Source organism: Cydia strobilella, chromosome 16 (assembly GCF_947568885.1).
Source record: "Cydia strobilella chromosome 16, ilCydStro3.1, whole genome shotgun sequence".
Taxonomy (NCBI): Eukaryota; Metazoa; Arthropoda; class Insecta; order Lepidoptera; family Tortricidae; genus Cydia; species Cydia strobilella.
In genome coordinates, this window is record NC_086056.1 from 10,455,065 (window position 1) to 10,480,124 (window position 25,060).

General features: G+C 37.4%; 2 protein-coding genes across 6 annotated transcripts in view; one reads left to right on the plus strand and one right to left on the minus strand.

The window, feature by feature from the left end:
- LOC134748321 (protein max) overlaps positions 1-25,060 on the plus strand; it is a 91,623-nt gene that overhangs the window by 1,536 nt on the left and 65,027 nt on the right. Inside the window, exons 3-5 of one of the 5 annotated variants that reach the window (XR_010128401.1) lie at positions 367-486; positions 2,315-2,438; positions 3,234-4,402. Coding sequence is in view for 4 of the 5 variants with exons in the window: in XM_063683086.1 (XP_063539156.1) it covers positions 367-486; positions 2,315-2,438; positions 3,234-3,400 (411 nt within the window). In the remaining variant the exon portion in view is untranslated. Of the gene's footprint in view, positions 1-366; positions 487-2,314; positions 2,439-3,233; positions 5,258-25,060 lie in introns of those variants that run through there. The other 4 variants (XM_063683086.1, XM_063683084.1, XM_063683087.1 and 1 more) reach the window with 4 other exon arrangements.
- On the minus strand, positions 14,750-16,759 carry LOC134748537 (uncharacterized). Its single transcript, XM_063683327.1, has 3 exons — positions 16,656-16,759; positions 15,909-16,026; positions 14,750-15,834 (listed from the first exon to the last, which is right to left on the minus strand). The coding sequence occupies exons 1-3, from the start codon at positions 16,704-16,706 to the stop codon at positions 14,750-14,752; spliced, it is 1,254 nt and encodes a 417-aa protein (XP_063539397.1). The 5' UTR covers positions 16,707-16,759.

Sequence of the window (25,060 nt, forward strand, 5' to 3'; positions counted from 1 at the left end):
CACCAAGTTCACTATAATAATTTCATGTAGATTTCTGTGTCGGTAAGTTACAATGGAACCTAGCATCATTGTTTACTTGTTGAACCAGCCAATGCCTTGTGAATTTGTTATTGTCAGGGGCGGTAGCATGGTCGCGTTTTTATCACCTGTCACCATGCCTGTTACATTCCAACATGTAAAAGAGACGCATGACGCTACAGGCGATATAAACGCGACGCAAGGTGACAATGACCCACCACAAGCTACATAAAACTGCAATTAGGTCAATTTTTGTGTGGGGGAGAATTGATAGTATTTTTTCTCTAATAATTGTCAGCGTTCGTTTGATTAATTCCTATAATCACCTTTATAAATATTTCTTTACAGGCGGAAAAGCGAGCACACCACAACGCACTGGAGCGGAAAAGAAGAGACCACATTAAGGATAGTTTTACATCATTAAGAGACTCTGTGCCTGCCTTGCAGGGTGAGAAAGTGGTATGTAAGGTAACCTATTTTGTACTCCGTTTCATCCAATAACACAGACATTACCTATTAAGAAACCCACACCACAACCTTTTTTTTACCTCAGCAGCTTGAACAAACCTTTTTTCCTCACTCCAGCCTGGCTAGCACATGATTGGCGCGAGAGTATCTCGCCGCGACATAGACTACCCGTCCCCCTTTAATTCATACAGTTAGTAAAAGACGGGTAGTCTATCTCACAGCGAGATACTGTCGCACCAATCATGTGCTCGGCCTACAGGGAGTGAAACAAAGTAGCTTTTTAATTTAGTGAAGGCCATGAACTGCCACTTCATACTTTTATTACAAATTTTTTTCTCTGTATTATTCTGTGTAATTCGAAATACATTTTAACCTTTAATATGTTCTCACTACTGAGGTGAAAAATTATGTGTGCAACACGAGAGCAAAGTTATTTTACATCTCGTGTTTTTGAGTCCCTCGCTACGCTCAAGATTCTAACTTAGAATCACTCGCTTCGCTCGTGATTCAATTGTACAATCTTTCGCTTTCTCGGGACTCAAAATAAACACTCGCAAGAAAAACCAACTTTCCTCTCTTGTTGCACAAATAACTATAAACCACATCAGTGGAAAATGACAGCCTGCAACAATATTATATATAGACTAAGCTCTTGGTACATTTTTGACTTCAAAAAACGGTCTACATGACTGACAGTGACACGTATCACTGACCGTTATCCCTTCTTCATAAATATACCTCACCCGCTTTGAATATTAGCCAATACACAATATCTCGCTATTAAAAAGAAAGTTGTGATTGATCACTAAAGATTTGATTGCCTTATATAAAATTCTATTATGTCAAACATCTTGAGCGGCATATTTCACAAGCTGCGTGCAGTACAGTTCAGTCGCTCACGGCACAATATATAGGTACGCGTAGCCCCCCTACGTTTTCTAAAATAAATATTGAAAACCTGATTCTATCAAATCTGGACATTCTTGGGCTCAATCTACTCAGAATCGACTGCATTCTCCATCGTGCCATTAAAAAAAGATGTCCCAAAATGTCCATTCCAATACATGAACGTGACGTAGTGGAATGTACAATTTCCATACAAATTTTTGGGACATTACTTTTATCATCGGGATTGAATATGCTAGTGATTCTGAGTTGAAAGAACCCAAAAACACCAGGATCTGTGAGAATCAGGTTTTCAATATTTATTTTAGAAAATGTCCAGGGTCATTTTTGAGCTCTAGTCAGACTTTTGTAGTTATTCTAGTTCGTTGTAAATGCAAGGAATACAAATTTGAATTGAGGCTTAAACCATCAAACTTTCTATTAGCGCCACTTGCACCATTCCACTAATCCGGGAAAGCGGTTGAACCGTTAACCCAGTGTCAATTTGTACTGGTAACCATGGTAACTCCAGGTTTAACGGGTTAACCCCGGGTTAGTGACACAAGAGCTTTGTCATATTTTATGTATGGCAATATGCCATGTGTCTTCTTTATTTTCCATAGGTTCATGGTTTCATGTTCAAAATGAAGAAATAACAAATTGTTTTCAACATCATCTTATTTTCATTATAGTACTTTATGTTGATGCCAAATCTTATAATTAGGTATGTTGTATGTCAGTGAAGGTATAGTCAACATTACGAATCTAATAAATCATAGTAGAGCAAAGTAAATTAAATTTTAGACATGCCACAACTCAATTTTTTAAGTCTTTTACTTTTAATTAAACCAAAAGAGCAACAAAAAAGCTTATTTAATATGTCAAGCAAAATTGGTTTTGCTTACCATAAAAGTATCATTATTAAATTAACTTTTTTCTCTAGGCAAGCAGAGCGCAGATTTTGAAAAAAGCCGCAGAATACATCATGTTTATGAGGCGGAAAAATAACTCCCACCAGCAAGATATTGACGACTTGCGGAGACAAAATAATCTACTGGAATCACAGAGTAAGTATTCTACTGTCTCATTTTAACGTTCTCCGAGTTGCTTGCGATGCAGCAAAGGTGAGCACAGTAATCTGAAAAAGTAGCACTTAATTCCAATTTTGAATGCAACTGTTATTATCCAACCCAGAGGGATTGTTTGGGATTAGTACGGCTACCTCACGATGTTTTCATCCACATCTTGCGATTGAAATGTGACGTTTTTGACACAAATTCAACAGATCGCAATTCAGTCATACATCAATAATAGCGTATGAAATAAGGCGCCAAAAGGATCTGCCACCCTGTAATACTTTTCCAAATAATTATCTCTACATGTATTAATTGCTAATTGCTCTTGTAGAAACATAATACCTTTTTTAGTTAAGCTATTAGAGAATGGTAGAAACTTTTGACAAATACTCTGATACGCTTTTGATGCTTACTGTACATGTCATCTTTAAACTGAAGTCATTGTCAATAGAGGCAGGCGTGGATCACTCCGCGATTTCGTCGCGTCGCTACAAGTACATGCGGCCCCACGCGGCCCACCAATTTTGGTGTCTAGCCACAGTAATTGCCGCGCACCGCTAAGGCATGGACACCTGCTCGCGCTTGCGCCACCTTGCGGTCATATCTGTCGTAATAGTGAATCTTCTGTACCTAGTACTATTATTTATTTTGTGATAGAGGTGACAGGCCAGTGTCACCATCTATTGGGCATTAACATGTTGAGCACTAGGATTACCTTACCATGTTACCGTGAAACCTTAGAAAAGAAACACTTAAAATTTACCCAGTTTATTTTTTTATTTGCAGTTAGAGCTCTAGAAAAAGCGAGAGCAACGGGCAACTACATGGATGCACACGAACTCGGCCTTGGGATCAAGTCCGAAGGGAGCTCCCACGACACAGACAGCTCGGACGGAGAAGGCACGACCCGACGGGTGAAGAAACTTAAGATTAACGGTGTTAATGTTTCATAAAATTTCATTTTGGACAGTATTAATAACATAACTTCCGTGAAACACAGACATATTAAATATATTAAAACGGGTCACTCAAGTATTTTTAGTCGAAAATCGCACATCCGGTCCGCCAACGCGAGCTCCTGAAGACGGAACGGAGTGAAACATGTCGAGCGATTTGCGACTTAGAATATGTTAACCCTTTTTAATATATTTAATGTTTTGGACAGTGACATGGTGTGCAATTTAAATGTAACAATGCTCTAAGTTTTAAAGATTAACTATAATATTGAGGCATTCACTACTAAATTAAGATAAAAAAAACCTTTATTGAAATGAAATGCGTTTACTTAACATATTTTCTTTTTAAACTAATGGTATAAATAATCATGTTACATTTTTTATGGTTTCTCTTCAAATTTTGAAACAGGAAAAGAGATTGTTATGTTGAAATGATGTGATGTGCAGTAGAAACAAATAAGTACAGACCTTTTTTTTGTAGGTCACCACCTGTTTCAGTTTTTCAAGATCCATCAATGAACTAGTGAATGTATAAATTAATCGGATTGACTTTAAAACTTAAAGCAGTAAACCTTGAATTGATCTGTATAGATTTTTGATGGCTAAAACCTTGCAAACAAATCTTCTGCATGGGCGGGATATTGATAGAGTATATGATAGCGCATTGGAGGTCAAACCAAAGAGATAGGCCGCGGCACATTTATTTGCAAGTTTAGTTTACTACAAGAGTCATTGTTATAAAGAGGTAGTCTAAAAAAAAATGTGTCCCCTAGTTTGACAACCGAACCAGACGGCGCCGTAGGTACTTTTTTTCGTGGTCACTGAATTGTCAAACTTCAATATTTGATAACCAGGGTTACCCCATAATGTACTACAGGCGTATTATGGATGGTTTTGTCCACGTGATAAAATAACTGACACTTTTTAACACCGTGGGATAGAAAGTGACGGACACCGTTTTATCACGCTGTCACGTAGACAAGAACGACCATCATATCCGTACTGAGCCGTACTGAACCTGTCAAATTCGAAGCACGATTTGTCTTAGACTATATAAATCTTAGGTCGGGTTGCAACAAACCGTCTGTCACCGTTTTAGCGTTCGCTAAATTTTATTGTACGGGAAGTTTCATAGTTTTCTGCTGCTTGACGTTGATCAGTCTGTTAATTAGCTCCATGCATGAATTTATTTTTATTTTTGGATTCATAATTTATATCGTTGGAACACCGGAAATGATAAAAATACTTTTGTAAACCTTAACATTATTTTATTAAAAAATATTTAAAATGTTGAAAATTTTTGAGCGGTTGAAACGCTCATAATTTTTGGCGCGAATTCGACAGAGCGTGATGACGTCACACGTTGGGCGGCCCAACTGACGTTTGCTACTAATGACACTAATCTGTCGAACGCGTGACGTCACGTGGCGTTTTGAGCGTTTCGCTCACTAGCTTTTCGCGGGCAAATTTTTGTACTTTTTTATAATTTTAAGTAATTAAATGGTAATTTAAAAACGGAAATGCATTTGTAACATGATATAACGGTAACAAACATCCGAATAAAACATATTTCGTTCAAATACAAACTTCATGCATGAGGCTAATTGTGGTTGGTGCAACTGACCCTAACACCGTCAATGTATCTTTGGTTTACAGCGTATTTTCAACCAAGTGTAAAGCGAGGCGTAGACTAGCAAGAACTTGCATGCAATTTACGTTACATTACCGACTACTAAGGTGAACTGCATTCAAAAGTTTGATCAGATACCGCAATGTATAGTATGAATCTTCTCAAATGATTTTTACGTCTAAGACCCTAATCTGTTAAACAAAAGCCATTGTTTCTTTTGTGCGAGTGGTCGGCCATTTGTGTGCCATTGTGTCTGAGCGCGTGCTACGGCGCGTGCCATTGTCAGACACAATGGCACACAATGGCCGACCGCTCCCATAAAAGAAACAATGGCTTTTGTTTAACGGAATACCGTCTTAGGTGTAAAAATGATTTGAGAAGATGCAGATTATAATGAAAATTGCATGCAAGATCTTGCTAGTATAAACTTCGCTTAAGATGTTACTGATACAACAATATATTTAGTGACGGCAATTTCAGGCTGTTACAGCCTACAAGTTAGGCTACCTGAAACTGCGAACGCTACGAGTCATGGAAATCTCGAATAACCACTAATAAAAGCTGAGGAACTACCGCGAACCACTTCAGTTCGTTTGCCTATTTGCCTCTCTATCGCTCCAGGCAGGAGTGATAGAGAGGCACATAAATAAATTTCGTATTTCGATGTTCGCGCTAGGCCTGAAAACCACGACTGTTCGCAGTTCTGGGTCTGCCTATATACTCATTATAGCATTGAGCCTGGCCGCTGAATAATGCTAAAGTCGGACTGAGCTAACACTGCATGCCATTTGCAAAGACAAAGTGTGGCTATGTAAAGTGTGGCTATGGTCATTATTGACAAATTTCTATGTAAATATAAGGTTTATTAAGACACTAGTAAGGACTTTGTTCTGTTCAAGTTGGTGCAAAGTTAGCTTAGACTTACGGCCCAATTTGAACAATTCTTAGGTATGTCACAGCGATACGATACCGATCTGTCAGTGACAAGTGACATTTCTTCAACCAAAAAACGTCACTTTTGACTTCTTAGAAGGTTTCCGGTTTCGAGCGCCATCTTGATAGTTAGGCTCGTGATTAATTCCTTTGTTTTTTGCTTATTAATATTGTTTAAAGTGTAATATCGATAGCTTATTATACAGTAAACTAATGTGGTAGTGTGCAGTGAATGGAGAATTAATCTTGAAGCGCGTTTAACTACTATTTTGGAGTCAACGGCCGGTAGTCCACGTGCTTCTTGTAAAGTCCAGCTATCGCTTTACAAGAGCTAATAAAATCACCGTACACTGTCTTGTGATAACCGTACAATTTTAGTAGTATTTAAAGCTCCTAAGACCTTAATACTGGCGAAATAGTCCCACTGGACTGAAGCCATAATTTTAAAAGAATGAATGAAATGACTTCTTAGAAGCATTGTTCGAATCGGGCCGTGAGACGATATACCATGAGCGTTGTTCTCTCTAGTTACTAAGCTAGGTTAACTCTAATTTGTTAAGTAATGAATATTCTAATTGAATTTTCTGCAAAACAGTTTGAGACTAATCATTGAATGTTATATTTTTGTACATTTTGAATACATCGGAATTTTTAAGTTTGTGTGAAAATTTTCGTAATTAAAATTAGGTAGTCATTAACGTAAAATTAATTGTAATATGTCGGGGTACCTGGACGATAAACGGGCGTATTTTTATTTTGTTGTCATTAAAAAAAAAAGATTTGACGTTAATGAGCAAATAGTTAGCTTTTTTTGTTGAATCTTTAATAATAGGGTCAATGTGGAGAAGAAGCATATAACATTTTAGTTGGAAAGCTACCTATTCCTACCTATAGTACTTCTTCAGTTCGATGAAATTTAAACCCTATGCAATAGGAACAGAGTTGCATTTCTTTTGTTTTGTTAAAATTTCAAACAAATCAAAATAAACTATTCCCTGCACTATGGGTTCATATTTCAGTGGCAAATTTTGAATTTTTCATTTGTATGGCTGGGCTTTAGGAGTATAGGGCAAGAACTCTCGAATTTGTAGACGTACTTCGGTTAGCCGCAGTCAAAAAAGGAAGAGCTTCGCTCCTTCTGTGCTACCTCTACCTACCTTCTGTAAGTGGAGTAGGCCTATAAACGCAAGAGCGACGAAACAGCTTATAGACGGTCTTCTCCATATTGACCTTACTAAAAATGACAACAAGATAAAAATATGTATAGTCAGATAACTGATTAGTCGAAGGATTTTAAGAATATTCACATTGTAATTTTATAGCTATTTGTAAGTAGTCTTCTTGAACACTTATGTTCATTTACGAATGAATGCGTTTATTTTTTACGATTTATGTTTATATTTTAATTGCACTGTGCAATATTTTTGTGAATATTTTAATGCGTAACTTGTTTAGTTAATGATACCGTGAACGGAGAATGTGTTAAGGTCGATGTCATACGAATATGTAATTTACGTCTTAATGTTTATTGATATAGATACTGATTTAATTTAAATTTCGGCGCGGCTTTCTCGCGTCAAAACAAAGTGTCAGCGAGATGGACTGAAATTAAAATGAAATTAGTGTCATATTTAGAAAATCAGAATGTAACTTACTTATTGTGTAAATACTAAGTACTAAGGTGTACGTAGGTATTCGTTATTTAAAGTAGTTTATGTGACTGCTACATAATGCAAGGCATTAAAATCCGAGTATGGGTCACACGAGCAATTTAATGCCTAATTAAAATTATGTACATTTACATACACTGCTTTATCTACATTAATATCATATGCTTAAACAAAACAAAGTAATTTTATACTTACAAACTAATGCCGAAACGACCGTAGTTATACGCACAGAAAACGCTAATGTGAAACCTTATTGTAGGGCAATACGTACAGGTTTTTTCACGAAAGCTGGCACGAATGGAATGAACGAAACTTTCATTGTAGGAACAAATGTATCATTAATGCCAACACAGTCAGAGGTACCATTTTATTGGTTAATGTGATACACACATAAGATACTTTTATTCACTCGTTAACTTCATTCGTGCCAATCGTGCCAGCTCTTGTGAATTGACCTGTACATGCAGTGTTGTTTTGACGGTGGAAAGGTACTCAATAAGAAATATAACTTCGAATTTATGTAAAACAGCAATGTTTAGCCGCAGTGCTACTTTAAGTTTTGTTCTGGAAGACTAAATACCTAATTATAATATAGAGAATACTCTGTTAATATGCGTTTGTTTAATTTTGATCCAGGTTAAAACCGATAACCTTTTCTATTCTGTTTGTTGGTTTTTTTATTCGAAGGCTAGGAAATGAATGCTCAAAAAAAGTTATAGAGGGAAATGCTTGGAACACAATTTTTGACTTCGTAGCTTTGTTTGGACTAGTCCCATGACCCCCTTTTTAGGCTTAAGATGACTGGCCCAAAACGTTGGTTGTACAGTAGTAGGTATATAGGTAGTTTTTTGACCTTCATAAGCTCATTGGAATATGCCTAGGTTCTTGTAAAAAAAACTATCTAATGAATTCTGAGCATGATTTATGTACGTATTCTTAACTATTAAACATATTAATAACGGGTCACTCACGTCGCTCGACATGTTTCACTCCGTACCGAAACTACTTAGGCTTATGTTATGACTCACCTCCATATCATACCCGTTCTGGAGTAAGCCAAGGCTCTATTCTCGGTCCTTTGTTTTTTATTTTAATGATAAACGATCTCGAGAATGTAGTCCACACTCTCGCACTTTACGCAGACGACATGAAGCTCATACGTTGTATAAAAAACTCCACGGACTGCGACCTATTACAACAAGATATTGATGCACTGCTCCGCTGGAGTAAGAAAAACAAATTACTCTTTAATCCATCTAAGTGCAGCGTAATGACTTTTAGCCGTGCTCATTCTCTTTTACATAATGCATATTTGTTAGACCATATTCCACTCACTCGGGTTAACACAGTTAAAGATCTTGGCATAATTTTTGACTCAAAAATTACTTTTAATGAACATATAACATCTCTCGCTTCTGATTGTTATATAAAATTGGGTTGGATGGAAGATGTCCATCATTCGAAAAATTTCAATGACCCAAAAGTAGTTCAAATATTATATAGTGCATTAGTTAGGAGTAAAATAGAATCGGGCTCTATAATCTGGACCCCTCATAAAAAGTCCTACACCTTGCTCTTAGAAAAGGTACAGAAAGCTTTTCTCCGCTTCTTGTATAAAAAAACATACGGGTATTACACCTTTTTATACCCAACCAAATTCTTATTGGGTTTGCTAGGCTTTAACTCCCTTGAGATACGGCGTAATGTCAACCTAATATATACTGCATCTCAAATATTAAGACGAGAGTCTGACTGCTTGGACTTAGTGGCGAAGATGACTACGTTTTTCGTTCCCGACAACTACTTGCGTGGTCGTAGCCATCGCCTTCTAGCGAATGAGACCTTTCACACGATAGCACACCAGTACTCTCCAATCGTCCGCTCTCGGACACTCCTTAACAATTTTTTATCTTTTGCACCTGACTGCGACTTGTTTGTAGACAAAAATTATAAACTTTTTAAAGACTTTTTTACGTTTTTGTGAATCAATATAGGTAGATTATTAATTATTGTCATATTTATCCTATAAATATTACATATAGCTTTAATTACTTAGTTTTACAGCGCATTGGCGCCCTTAGCTGTAATGCTGTAAATTTTTATTTCAATAAATAAATAAAATAAATAACTTATGAATCATAAGTAACCGCTTTCCTAAGAATCGTTTCGATAGACAAGATTTTCGATTCAAGTAGCATTCAAGTATTCAAAACGGTTTTTCCGTTCGAGGCGACGATGCCACAGACAGACACACAGAAACATGTAACATCCCTCTTTTTGCGTCAGGGTTTAAAACAGTAGAACTCACTGGGTTTTATTTTTAGGTCACCTTTTCACAACCTCATTTACAAAAGGAAAACTCATTCGTAGTGGCTGTGATTTCTTCGCTATTTATTGAACCCAGTTTGTATTGTGTTAGCCGATTGGCCTGGTTTCCCGTCCACGCTGCATTTCTGCTGTTCGCCATGTCGCTGTTTGGTCGGAATTTATCAATTTACCCGCTCTTGATATTTCCAAACCATTGTAAATTTTCAACGAGTGCGCTGCTTTAGAATTCCTCAGAGGAATCGAGATTCGAAAGAGGTTGACTTTCAAAAGTGCGGTTTTTCTAATTCTAGACTATTTAAGGGATGTTTATAAATTAACACTATACTGTACTATCGCTAGTATATATATACCGCCAATACATATTTGGGCATAAGACAGCTAGAGTGAGGGAACATTTGAGTTTTTTTCACTGGTCAGCCCCTATATAATTCATTAAATTATATACCTACGTATATCGTTTGTGTTAGGTATTGTTGTCTTGTATTGGACTGGGCACTTTGTCTAGTCAATCCGTCTTTCCCATATGGAACATGGTGTTACAGACATTTGGGAGGCATGTGCTGAGCCGAGGCCCTCGCTACGCTCATTGTTTAATTTTAGAATCTTTCGCTTGCTTAAGTCTCAACACTAGCACGAGGGGCAAACAAACACTTTGTTAACAAAATAATATTAATTACCTACAATTTAAAAATTAGATTAGCCACTGTGTCAACTCGCGCGCTATGCATCTTTCACCCCTGGACCATAGGTATAATATATGAGTAAATAGCTCTAATAACTCCTCTCTGGATGGCCAATGAAAGCAAGCCAGAGCCGAGAGTCCCCTTGGGGTCCACTACAAACTGTTAAAAAAATGATTTAGTTGGGTCCTGTATATATAAATATATAAAAAAATTCACCACGCCTACTTAGTAGGTAAACCTAAATATATGTATTTGATATGTATAAATAGGTCCGATCATGGTTGTATTGTATTAACAGGTAATAATTGCAAACAAAAGATTTATGATTGGCGGCAAATCTATGCAAATATGTAATTCTTTATCAGTTAAAAACACCACTAATAAACAAAGAGTAAAGGCATGTTATAGTTATTTGTTATACAAGGGTGCAAAGTTGTATTTTACCCGCGAGTGTAGAATTGAAACACAAGCAAGCGAAAGGATTCTATAGGTGAACCACGAGCGAAGCGAGTGGTTCTAAAATAGAATCCTGAGCGTAGCGAGTGTTTCAACACACGAGAAGTAAAATACATTTGCGCCCGTGTATAACACAAAACTTTTCACCTCACTATAGCGAGGAAAATTCAACATCCACAGGCGTTAGACCATCTTCATCACTGGAATCACTCATTTCTTTACGATATTATAACAGAAAACTCTGAAAGTTGTGTATTTTCACGCGAGTCGGTGAGAAAAGTTTTTTGGTAAAAAAATTGTTGACAATGTTGACATTTCTGACGTATGAAATGTCAACGATGCGTTTTGAAATTGCATCGACTCAACTTGTGCGTTCAGAATTATATTTAACATCATTATAAAAAAACAAACGTTTCTTATGGAATTTTAAGGTTTATGACTTAAAATCATTAAATAAAGCTAAATTTGGTATTTTTCATTAGATTCTCAAACCATTTATTTAATGATAATTAATATCGAACGAATCATTATCATAAACGATTTACGTTTTGTTATCTGTCAAGCTACTTAAACACGCTCCATCCAAGGTCAAATTACTTTCCCCACTAGTGGATAAAACGCGTTTTTCCCCGCTTGTATTGAAGGATAAAAGACAACTTTCCGAGCTAGTGAGGGGAAAAATACATTGTAACTACCTGAAGGTAGGTCACTTAACTACTTTATTATGTCAACTGCAACTGCTAATGCTATTGTCATTATCACCTTAGTACACAATAGTACACATGCAGTATTTACCTTGATAACGATTCCACGGTAGGTATAAGTTTTATCAATGGCTAATCCTTGTTTTGCGAATAGCAGCCTCGTGGGCCTTGGGTATTAAGCAATAGGTAGGAATGCCAACAAGAAGTTAAGAACAAACTACTCCAATAAATCCAATAATCCTTGTCTTATGTGTGGTAGGTGATTCGAAACTTATAAAATATTTTTTAATACAGTTGTTCATAAAGTGCTACTTTACGTAGCTGTTTAGCGTGCGGAAAGTTGGTTTTCGCGAACTAGTGCTTTCTACTTTTCCAATTTTTTTAAATTTATTCTTGTTCCAATTCATGACTACTTATTGATGAGTGTTGATATTAGTTTCCTTTAAACGTCGTAATCAACATAAAAACCATGTAAGAATACGAAAAATATACATATTTTATTACTTCATCATTATAACACGTCTATTTTTTTATATTGAATATTGAAAAACCGTTCTTAATAAGTTGTCTGAATGGAACGCCTGTCAAAGAAGAGGCTTTTTTTCTTTCTGCTTTAAGTTTTCAAAGGCAACATTCGATATTGTTTTTATAAATGTACGATACACAAATAATCGTAATTAACGATATTTGGGTAATAATAGTACAATGTTTTATATTTACAATTGTTTCTGTCTTATAGAACATGTATTAAAAAAAACTTTCATTGAAGTGGGTTCAATAATAATAACACCCAGCTAAAAAAACACCTCTTTATAATGTCAATGGTGTCACAGAATTAATAATATAAAAGTTTCGAATTCCTTACTTGTTGTTTTTCTTATTTTTTCGCAACTGTATTAAAAAACGTCGTTCGATACACTTGCGGAAATGTCATTCTTCACTCGTCCCTTGTCTTGTACTCGTGAAATAATGACATACTTTCCGCACTAGCATCGAAATGTACTATTGGCTGGTACATACGTAATAAATAAGTAAGTACGTACGAAGTAGTAACAATTAACGCTTACCTAGCTAGGTATGTAGATATATTATATTTAATTCAGGTATACATATGTACTTTGATAACAAGTAGGTGCCTAACTGATGAAAAGGTTTTCATACAAACCTAAGTTCGTACTTGCATAGGTACACTCAGCGTCAAATACTCTGTACAGAGTCTGTAGCAGTCAGTGGCCAAATAGTTCGGTACACCATACTAAATATATATTATGGTGTACCGAACTACTTGACTACTGTGGTTGCTACACTTGCTACAAAGTATTTGAATCTATGCTACACTTGTAAATTGAAAATAGGGTCAAGACAATAAGGCCTCGTTTAATGACGTAATATTTTTTAGGGCTGGCAATATTGTTCCAACTGCCATTTAGTTGTGCGGCTGAGAGGCATGGCATGCTCAAACGCAGATTACCACCACCGAAGATAAGGGGCGTGGCTAGCAGCGATAACGCGATACCATTGGACGATATATGCGTGAAAGTTGCACTATTGTTATTATCATGATCGAATTGATGAGAGTGTATAGCCCGCTCCAGACTACGTGGCGCGAAGCCGCGAACGCGAGTGTGGAGTCGATTTCGCTGTTTACCGAACTAGACTCCACACTCGCGCTCGCGGCTTCGCGCCGCGATTCGCGCACGAGTGTGAAGGGGGCTTATGAAGTGATGAAAGAAGCTGTAGTAGTAGGCCGATGACGAGTAGCGCGGCCACACTATAGGTACGTCTCTGCCTACCTCACTCGCTTCTTCCCATGCCACTCGTCGAGTATGTGGCCGAGGTATTTGGGGCGGCCTGCTCCTCTATTAGCGCCAATATTCTATCAGTGTCCTTATTTTCATGCCAGAAGTCGTTTGTGTGTGATCGGTCCGGTTTTGAACTGTTTCGGTTTCTTGAATCGATTTGGTTTTAGACAAGTAGGTGATTAGCCTGTTGTGCCTAAACAAGTGCACAATGCACGAATGAAGGTTATCTGAAGTAACCTAGTAGGCGGCAAATGAAAAGGCAGTTGATAAATAATAAATATTATAAGTATGACAAACACCAACATCTAGGGGCACGGCCGTGCCCCCGCCAAGACGAGACAAAAGGCAACAGGCAGTGCCTATCTTTTCCCGGCACGTTTCGTCGTATTTTCGAACCCTCGTAGTTTCGGCTTGCATAATGCTAGAGAGTTGAAACTTTTAGTGTACCATGTAAGTAGTTACCTAATAGACTTATTAAAAAACCGGCCAAGTGCGATTCGGACTCGCGCACCGAGGGTTCCGTACTTTTTAGTATTTGTTGTTATAGCGGCAAGAGAAATACATCATCTGTGAAAATTTCAACTGGCTAGCTATCATGGTTCATGAGATACAGCCTGGTGACAGACAGACAGACGGACGGCGGAGTCTTAGTAATAGGTCCCGTTTTTACCCTTTGGATACGGAACCCTAAAAATACCAAGGCTACCTGTTATACTTTAGATTTTATAGATACCTTAATTTCCACTGTCCGAACCATATGAAATTCGTGTCATAAAAATACAGATAAACACCCTCGGTGAACTTGTTGTATTTATAACATTATAATGTAGTAACCGCGGTCTTTCAAATTCTGAAAGTGTCATTACGGGATTGTCCATGTGACAGTAAGTAGGTACCTAATAAATATATTGACAATGAAAACTGAAAGACTGACTAAAACATTTATTTATGATAATATTTACAATAACACCATTGAATGTCTTAAAGTATACATATTAGTTGCAAAACTTGTCGTTTTTCGTTAATAAACATTAAATTATACTTAATCAATTACAATTCAAAATACAATTAATCATATCTACACATCACAACCTAACCTTAAACACTATGACTTAACAATGCGAGAATTGCGTGATTAATCTACATTGCAGCCGAGTCCATAGGTGAAAAATGCATCGCGATCAGACTTTCAGATGAAAGGAATCCTTCTCGAGTATCTTGCTCTGCGCCGCTTACATTCGGTAGACTAGAATTCCTATGCACCGGAATTAACTCCACGCTGCCGACGACATTTGGTTGAACAGGAACTTCATAGACAGGTGGCTGCTGTTGGTCCATTGAAGGGCCGGAGGGGTGGTACTGCGGAGACGAAAATTCGTGGTGTGTCCCAGGAATCAGGTACTGAGACGACGAGAACTGCTCTTCCGGTGAAGAAGGGCCGGAGTGGCACAGCCAGGCTGACGGGTGACAATGCGCCTCCTCTGCATATGACTGTACAGGATAGATGTATTCCGATGGTTCAACCGTAGTATCTAACTGATACTCGGGTGTGGGAACCCGCGGCCCAGCGAAGTGATAGGTAGAATAGTCGACATCGCAATCCTGGTGGTCAGAGGTGCAGCTCATCGGTGACTCTCTCGCAGTGGGGAAATCCTGATCCGACGTTGCTACTACCGGAAGCCAGGGATCGATCGGGAAATCGGCATTGTTGAGTGAATGCTTTGTCTCTTCGCTGAAACTCGTGTGGTCTTGTTTGAACGACGATTCTGACGAAAAAGGGCCGGCACGACACTGCTGGGATGCAGGGTGATAGTACACCTGCTCAGTATAGGGCTGCACAGGTTGTATGTACTCAGAGACCTCAACCTTGGTCTCCATCTTACACTCAGGAGCGGGTATGTGCGGCCTCGCGAAAGGCGAATAGTTGACATCACGCTCCCGGTGGTCACAGGCGCTGCTCTCCAGTGACGTCTGCAAACCCGCTGGCAGGAACTCTTGTTTCGAGAAATATTCCGGCACAGAGTTTTCGTGGTCCTGCTTGATTGCGTAATCTAGCGAAGGCTTGTAGTCTTGAGGGGAACGCTTCGGAACGGGAACATCCACCGGCGCCTCACAATCATCCCGCTTCCTCTTGACGGGTCGAGGTGTGTCCGTGAGTCCTCCAGTCGGGTGTCCTGAGCTCTCGGTCTCTTCAGATACGGTAAGACCCTGCTCCAACATCTCAACTAAAAAAAAAAAAATACGTTAATGGGCCATCACAAAGTACAAGGCAATATTTAAAAAAATAACGGTAACTTACTCTGAGCCGTAAGATTCTTATTACACCGCCGCAAAGAGTCTAAGTCACTGCTGTGCTTGACCTGCGAAGCTTGTTGGAGCTCTGTGATGACTGTTGCCAGAAGTTCTGCATTTGATATCTGCGATAAGGACACAAGTATTAGTCAATATAGAACTGAAAGTACTGCAAAAATAGCAAGAGTTTTTCATGTAGTTTTTATTTAGTTTAGTTGTATTTAGTTTAGTTTAGTTTAGAGTAGATAGATAAAATTGCAATACCCTTACAGGGTGTCATGTTGTGATACATTATCGATTAAGAACATCTGTAATTTTACCAATGTGAAAGCAATAAATATATTATTATTATTATGTTTGTCCTTTACATAATCTCGGGACCATGGGGTCCCGGACATTTGGAAGGCGTGCGTGGGGCCGAAGCCAACACGCAGAGGCCCCTTGTAAAAAGACAATTTACTCTAAAAGGTGATGTGACACCAACCGACGATTATCCCTGTATGCACTATAGTAGTGCACCCAAGGACAAGCCCAGGTTAGTGCATGACTATTGCAATGATAAGAAGCAAAATAAACTAGGCTATTGTGTTGAGATGTTAGTGTACTTACTGGTTACCGGGTCTATGGAAATACTATGGCACCTACCCCAATCTATGTTTAAAAACACGAAAAAAATGGACAGGTGGTGACTCGCCAACTCATATTATTATTATGTAGATACAATAATGTACTAGGTACTAGATGAGAAACTTACGGAACCGGTGACGCCAACGGCCGCAGCCAAGTCTGCAAAAGCATCCACCATCTCTTCCCTGCGCTCCCTCTCATACTGCGCGTTCCTAGCTCTGCGTTCATTCTAAAAAAAATACATAGTTATAGGGTCAATTTCATTAAACGAGCATTTTTATCTAATTTCCATGGAATAAAAGATGGGATTTTTCGAAGAATTCGTAGAAAAATAAAATAAATCCGATATTACTTTCAGGGTACACATATTCATGAAATTTTTAAAGATATTTTAGTTTGAAAATTCGATCCGGGAACGGGATTTTTTTTGTCCATGGGAATTGGATTTTGCTTACGCGGGAATTGGTTTTCTAAGGATTATTCCTATTTAAACTATGTTCAATTATTAATCAAACGTAAAATAAAAAACTTATAGCATTATTAAGGACCTATTTCACATTTATGATCTATTGCATGCTGTCGTAAATTTCTAGAAACCACAGTGACTTGTCAAAATCGTATTATCTGTTATCTGTTAGAAGTTAGAAAGTTAAGAAAGAAAGAAGTTAGAAGACACATGACATAACAAGAAAAGGGAAGAGCAGCTGGCGTCCACTAGGCTCGCCGAGGCGAATCGCAATAATTCGCCTTCTATACATTGACTATGAAACTGCGTCTAATGATGAAGAGCCGCGGCGCGTCGAATCGAATTTACCATTCATAGTAAATGTCTAGAAGGCGAATTATTGCGATTCGATTCGCCTCGGCGAGTCTAGTGGACGCCAGCCTTAAGTCGAGGCTTCACGTGTGATGTTGATTGGCTTTGAAGTTTTTCGACAAAAAAATACTCTCGATCTCGGACAAAATTTAAACATCGATCACGAGTTATTTACCACAAAGAAGTTAATGTTTTATTTGCTCAGTGATAGTAAATATCATCTAGTTTAAGTATTTAACATTCAATAAGTGATACTAATGTATCAGTCTTTAGTGGGAATTTTCATTATACTCAAAAACAGATTCCGGACAGGGCACGAGAGTAGTAATTTGAGACTAAGTATTTTTAAGTGTACCTTTAAAACAAATTAGTCAGTTAATAAAATTCATGTTGACCTCGATTTTCATCTCGGACTCAAAAAAATCACGTTGAGAAAATTACCCATCTACGTTATAAAATCAAACCACTTGTGTTATCAAAATATTTATATAATAAATATTAAATTTTCTCACCTGAGACAAGGGCACTCTATTTTTACCAGCGGGTCTGCCCCTTTTGCGGAGTACGTTGTGGTTTACTTTTCTTTCCATGTTTATATTTTTATCACTAAAGGAACTGAACGGAGTCACAGGTAATAAGATTATGAGGCAAATTCGTTATGTCGCTGGTATTTATTGTCTTAGGGATGCGCAAACGCAGATTACCACCACCGAAGATAAGGGGCGTGGCTAGCAGCGATAACGCGATATCATTGGGCGAGATAAGAGTGAAAGTTGCACTAGTTATAATTGTTATTATCATGATCGAATTGCAATGCCTGCTAAAGTTTTGAGCCAATAATAATTTCTTGCCATAATTTTATTTTGCATAGAATGCGAGTGAGCGTGTTTACTCTAGTTTTTTGAAATTAAAATTATTTTTCATTTCATTTATTTACATAAACGATATAGGTATACAGTGGTACTACTAGAAAAAATTAAGACGAAAGGGGACGACCGCCTGGAAACCGGTGTTCCATACAAACTTTTCCCCATTTTCCCCTCTGGATATTATCATTATCGAAATTATTTTTACACAATTTGATGTATTTTAATCATAGCTATGAAAAAAAATAGGTCGGGCTTGATTTTTCGATTCGATTCGATCGTTTTTTTTAAATGTTATAGAGTTAAGAATAAAGCATTCAAGAATAAAATCATTATTTGAATAAGAATTCGTAAGAATAAAATCATTGATTTTATTTCCGTAAAAATTATTTAAATAATTTTAGTCTGGTATAATTCGTATGGGAAACAATTGAATGAGAATAACCTTGTTCTTATTCAAATAATATTCCTGGAATAAAAATGTAGTCTGGGTACCGTGTAGGTGTTACGTATACATAGAGGTAAATTATTCACTGCCACATAATCTTGGCACCCGTATTGGTTTTAAACTGATTAAGTCAGGACAATTCAGCTGATCTAATCGGATGGTGAATAGCGAAACTCTTCAATGGCTGACTGTACCTAAATTAAAGTAACTAATAAAAATACATAGGTATATGTTTTATATTCATATTTTAGCATGATATTGTTATTTTAATTTTAATTTTAATAATAATAATAATAATAATCTATCATCACTGACAGGACTATTGTAGCCAATAAGCCTGACATTGTGATAATAGATCGATCGCAGCGCCGGGCCGTGCTCGTCGACATCACCATCCCCCATGATGAGAATCTCGTGAAAGCCGAGAAGGACAAGTCCAGTAAGTACCTAGACTTGGCTCACGAGATAACCGCCATGTGGGATGTTGATTCGACGATCATTGTCCCGATAGTCGTTTCAGCGAACGGTCTCATAGCGAAGAGTCTCGACCAACACCTTGAGAGACTCTCGCTAGGTGGTTGGATCAAGGGTCAGATGCAGAAGGCGGTTATCTTGGACACGGCGCGGATAGTCCGCCGGTTCCTCTCTCTGCGGCCCTGACCACCGGCAGCTTGGGCCTTGCCCCGCTGCCGGCGGTACCCTAGGTTAGGTTTTTTATAATGTGTTTATATATTTTTTGTAATGTTTTATAAGTGTTTTTGTATTTTACTTTTATATCCATATTATAAAAACCTAGCCTAAGATGAAAGATAAATAAAGAGAATAATAATAATAATAAGCCCGCAGGGCAGCTTGCGGCGAGCTGTTGGGGAGTGACGACCCCACGGACCCGAGTGCTCCCGAGAGACGGTCAGGGTCTCCGTCTCCGGCGTGTCTTCATCGGTCGGAGTGGACCCCAAGGGGACCTGCAGGACTCTCAGCTCTGGCTTGCCTTCATTGGCCGTCCAGAGAGGAGTCGCTAGAGCTATATGCTCCAGGGGTGGAAGTGAAAGATGCATAAGACGCGAGTTGGCACAGTGGCTGGTAACAGCCACTGGGTAGAAAGCGGCGCACACCTCTCGACACCCCTGAGCCGCTCACACCGGTGTTGCTCCTGGTCGTCTTCACGACGGCAGTTTCAGGGGCCCATCTAGTCGGCGGCGAGTCACCACCTGCCTCGATAACGTGTACAGACATTGTTATGGCAGGTGTCCGGACCTCTTAGCAATAGCCCAATCTTTTGACCAGCCAAACTTCAATACCATAATCGGCACTCTTTTTCACTGTATTTATAATAGCCCCTACACCTGTTGGTACCGATTTACGGGTATCTATTTGTACCCGTGAATGGGTTCTAGCAGGTGTATTACATAACAGCAAACTTCTCCAAAGGGCCTCTACGTGTTGGATCTGTATCCCCACGCACGCCTATCAAATGACCGGGATGTATATACCCGTGAGTTTATACGAGATACAAATAATAATAATAATATATTCTTTATTGTGCATAATTAAAACAAATTTAGATACATTATAATTAACATAGCGAACTAAGCAACAACAGGCGGTCTTATCGCTAAAAAGCGATCTCTTACAGACAACCTTCAGGTAGTAGAATTTACCGTATGGAAGAAATAAATGGGTAGAAAAATAAACGGATAACAAGAGTAGAAGATTTTTTTTAAATAAATAATGTTAAATAATGTTAAATTGTAATTGTAAATTTTTAGCGTAACTACAACTAATGTAAAAATCTCTAACTTACCTATAGTGGAAGAGCGGTTTTCTCTTAATACAAGTATTTACAATACTTAAAAAGAGATACTAGCCCAATTACCGAAACATTGTATGCTACCAAATAAATAATTTTAATTTTATTTTTTTATTTTTTATTTAATAAGGTATGATTAGTAATTGCTCGATATAATGTATTCCTATTTCTCCCCACCGGGCACAGATGGGAATAGGGGCTTCATATAAATCATTGCCATATGTCCCCACTCATGTATCGCGGTGGTCACGTGGGGCAGAAACAAATGGGGAATACACTTGATTTTTTTTTCTGTTTTCGAATTATGTTTAGTAGTTTCAGTGTCCGAGTTACTACCGAGACTTTGTGGTGTTTTTAAAAGTTCTTCTGTTGAACAAGTTTGGGAACAAATCAAATTATTTTATTAAATATTTTGATTTGTGTTTTTTTTATGTAGTCACACTACTATATATAAATTAAAAACTGTAATAGATGTCATATATTAAAGAAAAAGTGACGAAGCCCTCCAGTGGTGAAGGCCATCTATGACATCTATTACATCTATTACAGTTTTTAAAGTTCTTCTGTTATTTTAAATTTGCATTTATCAGACGGAAAGATAACATAGGAACAGTATTAAAATATCGTAATCGTTTGAAACACCGCCTGCCGCACGTGTTTATTAGCAAGTGCTAACAAAGAATTCACCACGGCACGACTTAATCCTATTGTTATTGCCAATGAGTAATAAATGACGGTCTCAAATGGAAAGACGCCAAATAATACTATGCAATTCATGCTGCGATCTGCGACTTTCTGTAAATCTAGCGATAAGCGTAGGACTCTCTTCTTATCTGCTGTAATTTACTACCTCATTCACTTTCCGTAGGTGTGAAATAGATAGCATACGTAAGACCTTAAGGTTGATAGGAATAATAAACAAAATACTTAATACGCAAAGGAATATACATTGAACCATCGTGGAATTTCACAGACTCACACTAGACCGGACCGGGCCCGGGTCGATGCGTCCGACACGTCATTTTCTATTACGGCTGATTGGTGATCAAGTGGTGCTTTTCATAGAAAACGAAGCACCGGATGCTCCGGCCCGGCCCCCGCCCGGTCTAGCGCGAGTCATCCTTTATCATTGCCGTTTCGAAGGCACCAAAAATAAATCAACAAAATCTTTTTACGCTAAAAAATTTCAAATCAACTTAATCAACCCGACTATTGAAAAGAGGGGTGAAATTAATTATACAAATTGTAGCCAATTGCATTATAAAAGTTAACTTAATTCAGAATAACATTTTAATTGGATAAAACGTTATTTAAATTAATCCTACGTACATCTGGATTAATTATACCGTTTATTATTCTTCATTTAATATAAAAATAACACGATATATTCACTTTAATTTTATTCTAAGTGCAAGAATTATTCTTATTCAAATCAATTGGAATAAGAATAAAATTCCAGTTTTTATTATTATTCTTATAACACTTGCATTGCGTGTGCTATCAAAATCGTTGCAGACTTATGTGCGTACTATGCACTTTTAAAATATATTTCATATATGACTGTATGTGTTCTAAATAAACACAATAATAAATAATAAACATGGTGTTCCGCACATTTGGGAGGCATGTGCTGACTTGCTGACCCGAGGCCCTTACTTTACTACGCTTATTGTTCAATTTTGGAATCTTTCGCTTGCTTAAGTCTTAATACTAGCACGAGGGGCAAACAAACACTTTGTTAACAAAATAATTACCTATTATTAAAAAATTAGATAGCCACTGTGCCAACTTGCGCGCTATGCATCTTTCACCCCTGGACCATATAATATATGAATAAATAGCTCTAATAACTCCTCTCTGGACGGCCAATGAAAGCAAGCCAGAGCCGAGAGTCCCCTTGGGTTCCACTACAAATTGTTAAAAATATGATTTAGTTGGGTCCTGTTTATTTATTTTTTACCACGTCAACTTGTAGTGTATGTATCCTAAATATAAATAGGTCTGATCATGGTTGTATTGTATCAACGGGTAATAATTGCAATGAAAAGATTTACGATTGGCGGCAAATCTATGTAAATATGTAATTCTTTATACGTTAAAAACACCACGAATAAACAAAGAGTGAAGGCATGTTAAATACATTGTAACTACCTGATAGGTAGACTACTTTATTATGTCAACTGCAGCTGCTGATACTATTGGCATGATCACCTTAGTACACAATAGTACACATGCAGTATTTATCTTGATAACGATGCCACGGTAGGATTATTAGCTTATCAATGGCTAATCCTTGTTTTGCGAATAGCAGCCTCGTGGGCCTCGGGTATTAGGCAATTAGGTAGGTATGCCAACAGAAAGTTGAGAACAAACTATTCCAATAATCCTTTGTTTTATGTGCTACTTCTAAAATATTTTTGCCTAAAGGTACATACGTAATAAATAGGTCAGTACGTATGAAGTAGTAACAACGCTTACCTGCTAGCTAGGTATGTAGTTATTCATACTCATATATTTTATTGCGTTTCAGTATACATATATTTAGTTACCTACTTATTGCAAATGTTTGGTTGTATACATTAGGTAAAATAGGATTTAAAAAAATGAATACCTATCCGATACGTACGTATAATTTGTATTAAGTGTACTGGGATTGAATGTATGTTAATGTTTAAGAGCTGGCAGCTTCCTCGCCCAACGTATTTATTTCAATACTCAATACTCAATATCTTTATTGCTAATAAGGACGAATCCATGCAGTAGTGGATACACAGTATCAAACCAATTTGAATATATATAAGTAATTAATTTTATACATGTCAAAAATATAGATACCCAATAAATTAAAATTGATGAGGTCATTTCGATTACAATAATAATGAATAATTATACAGATTAATTCGTCATGAAATTCTACAAATAGTAATAATAATAGTCTAAAACAATAAAAATTAAAACAAAATGAGTGTAATAAAATATTAATATTAATTACCAAAATATTCGTCTAGGTTATAAAATGGTCTACTTATTAAGTATGTCTTAAGATTTGCACTGAACTCCTTAACATTACTGGAATCCTTAATTTTTATGTCAAGACCATTATACATTTTAATTACGATATGGTTGATGCTTTTCTTATAGTATGCAAAGTGTGATTCAGGTAGCATAAGATCTAAATTGCGGCGAAGCGGGTATCTCACACATTCTTTTTTGGATTTGTATTGTATTTGATTTAACAATTCAACGAGGAAATGCTGCCAGCGGTTTCGGTATTATTATGCCGCAGGAGACTTTTTTAAATTTAATATAGTTTAATTTGAAATTTATTTAGTCTTATTTTAAATTTATTTTGTAATTATAGTTTTAGTAGGCGCGGACCCGGCAGGCCTAGACGGAGATGGCGGGACGACCTAGACACCTTTCTCAACAACTGGCCGGAGGAGGCACTATATCGGGAGTCGTGGAAGACAAGGGGAGAGGTCTTTGCCCAGCAGTGGGACACCATAATGGGCTAGTAAAAAAAAAATTATAGTTTTATTCGTGACGTAACTTTACTTTTCCAGTAAATAATGTAATGAAAATTCAGGTACTTTGATAACAAAGTACGTGCCTAACTGATGAAAAGGTTTGTATGCAGGTAAAGGGTCGTAAGTACTTGCATATGTACTTACAAACCTTGGATTGGAATATGAAAATTTTATTCAATCGCGTTTTAAAGGTGCGTTGGGGTAAATTTAAAAACCGGCCAAAAGCGAGTCGGACTCGAGCACCGGGGGTTCCGTACATTACACAATTTAAACAATGTATTTTTATGTGAAACGCGAGTGAAAGGTAAATTGCGGTTTACGATTTATGACGTATTGAAAAAAAACTACTTACTAGATCTTGTTCAAACTAATTTTCGGTGGAAGTTTGCGTGGTGGTGGTGGTGGGTGATGGTGGCATCATATATATTTTTTTAGTTTTATAATTCTCTTATTTTAGAAGTTAGGGACACACATTCTACCACTTTGGAAGTGCCTCTCGCTCAAACTATTCAGTTTAGAAAAAAATGATATTAGAAACCTCAATATCATTTTTGAAGACCTATCCATAGATACCCCACACGTATGGGTTTGATGGAAAAAAAATTGAGTTTCAGGAGCCCCCAAAATTTACTGTTTATTTTTATTTTTGAGTGAAAATTTTCACAGTAATAGTTCTTAGTTTCGGAAAAAAGTGGCTGTGACATACGGACGGACATGACGAATCCATAAGGGTTCCGTTTTTTGCCATGTGGCTACGGAACCCTAAAAAGGGTTAAGACAAAAAGGCCTAGATAATGTTTAATGACGTAATATTTTTAGGGCTGGCACTTGGCAATATTATTCCAACTACTGCCATTTAGTTGTGCGGCTGAGTAAGGTATGCTCAAACGCAGATTACCACCACCTAAGATAAGGGGCGTGGCTAGCAGCGATAACGCGATACCATTGGACGAGGTAAGAGTGAAAGTTGCACTAGTTATTATTATGATCGAATTGTAATGCCTGCGAAACTTTTGGGCCAATACAGATTTATTGACATTATTTATATTGTTAACTATCGCTAC

Coding starts and splice junctions, on each gene's coding strand:
- LOC134748537 (XM_063683327.1), bottom strand. CDS start 16,706: ATGGTGGATGCTTTTGCAGACTTGGCTGCGGCCGTTGGCGTCACCGGT. Junction 16,027..16,655: donor CCGTTGGCGTCACCGGTTCC/GTAAGTTTCTCA, acceptor TCCTTATCGCAG/ATATCAAATGCAGAACTTCT. Junction 15,835..15,908: donor TAAGAATCTTACGGCTCAGA/GTAAGTTACCGT, acceptor TTTTTTTTTTAG/TTGAGATGTTGGAGCAGGGT.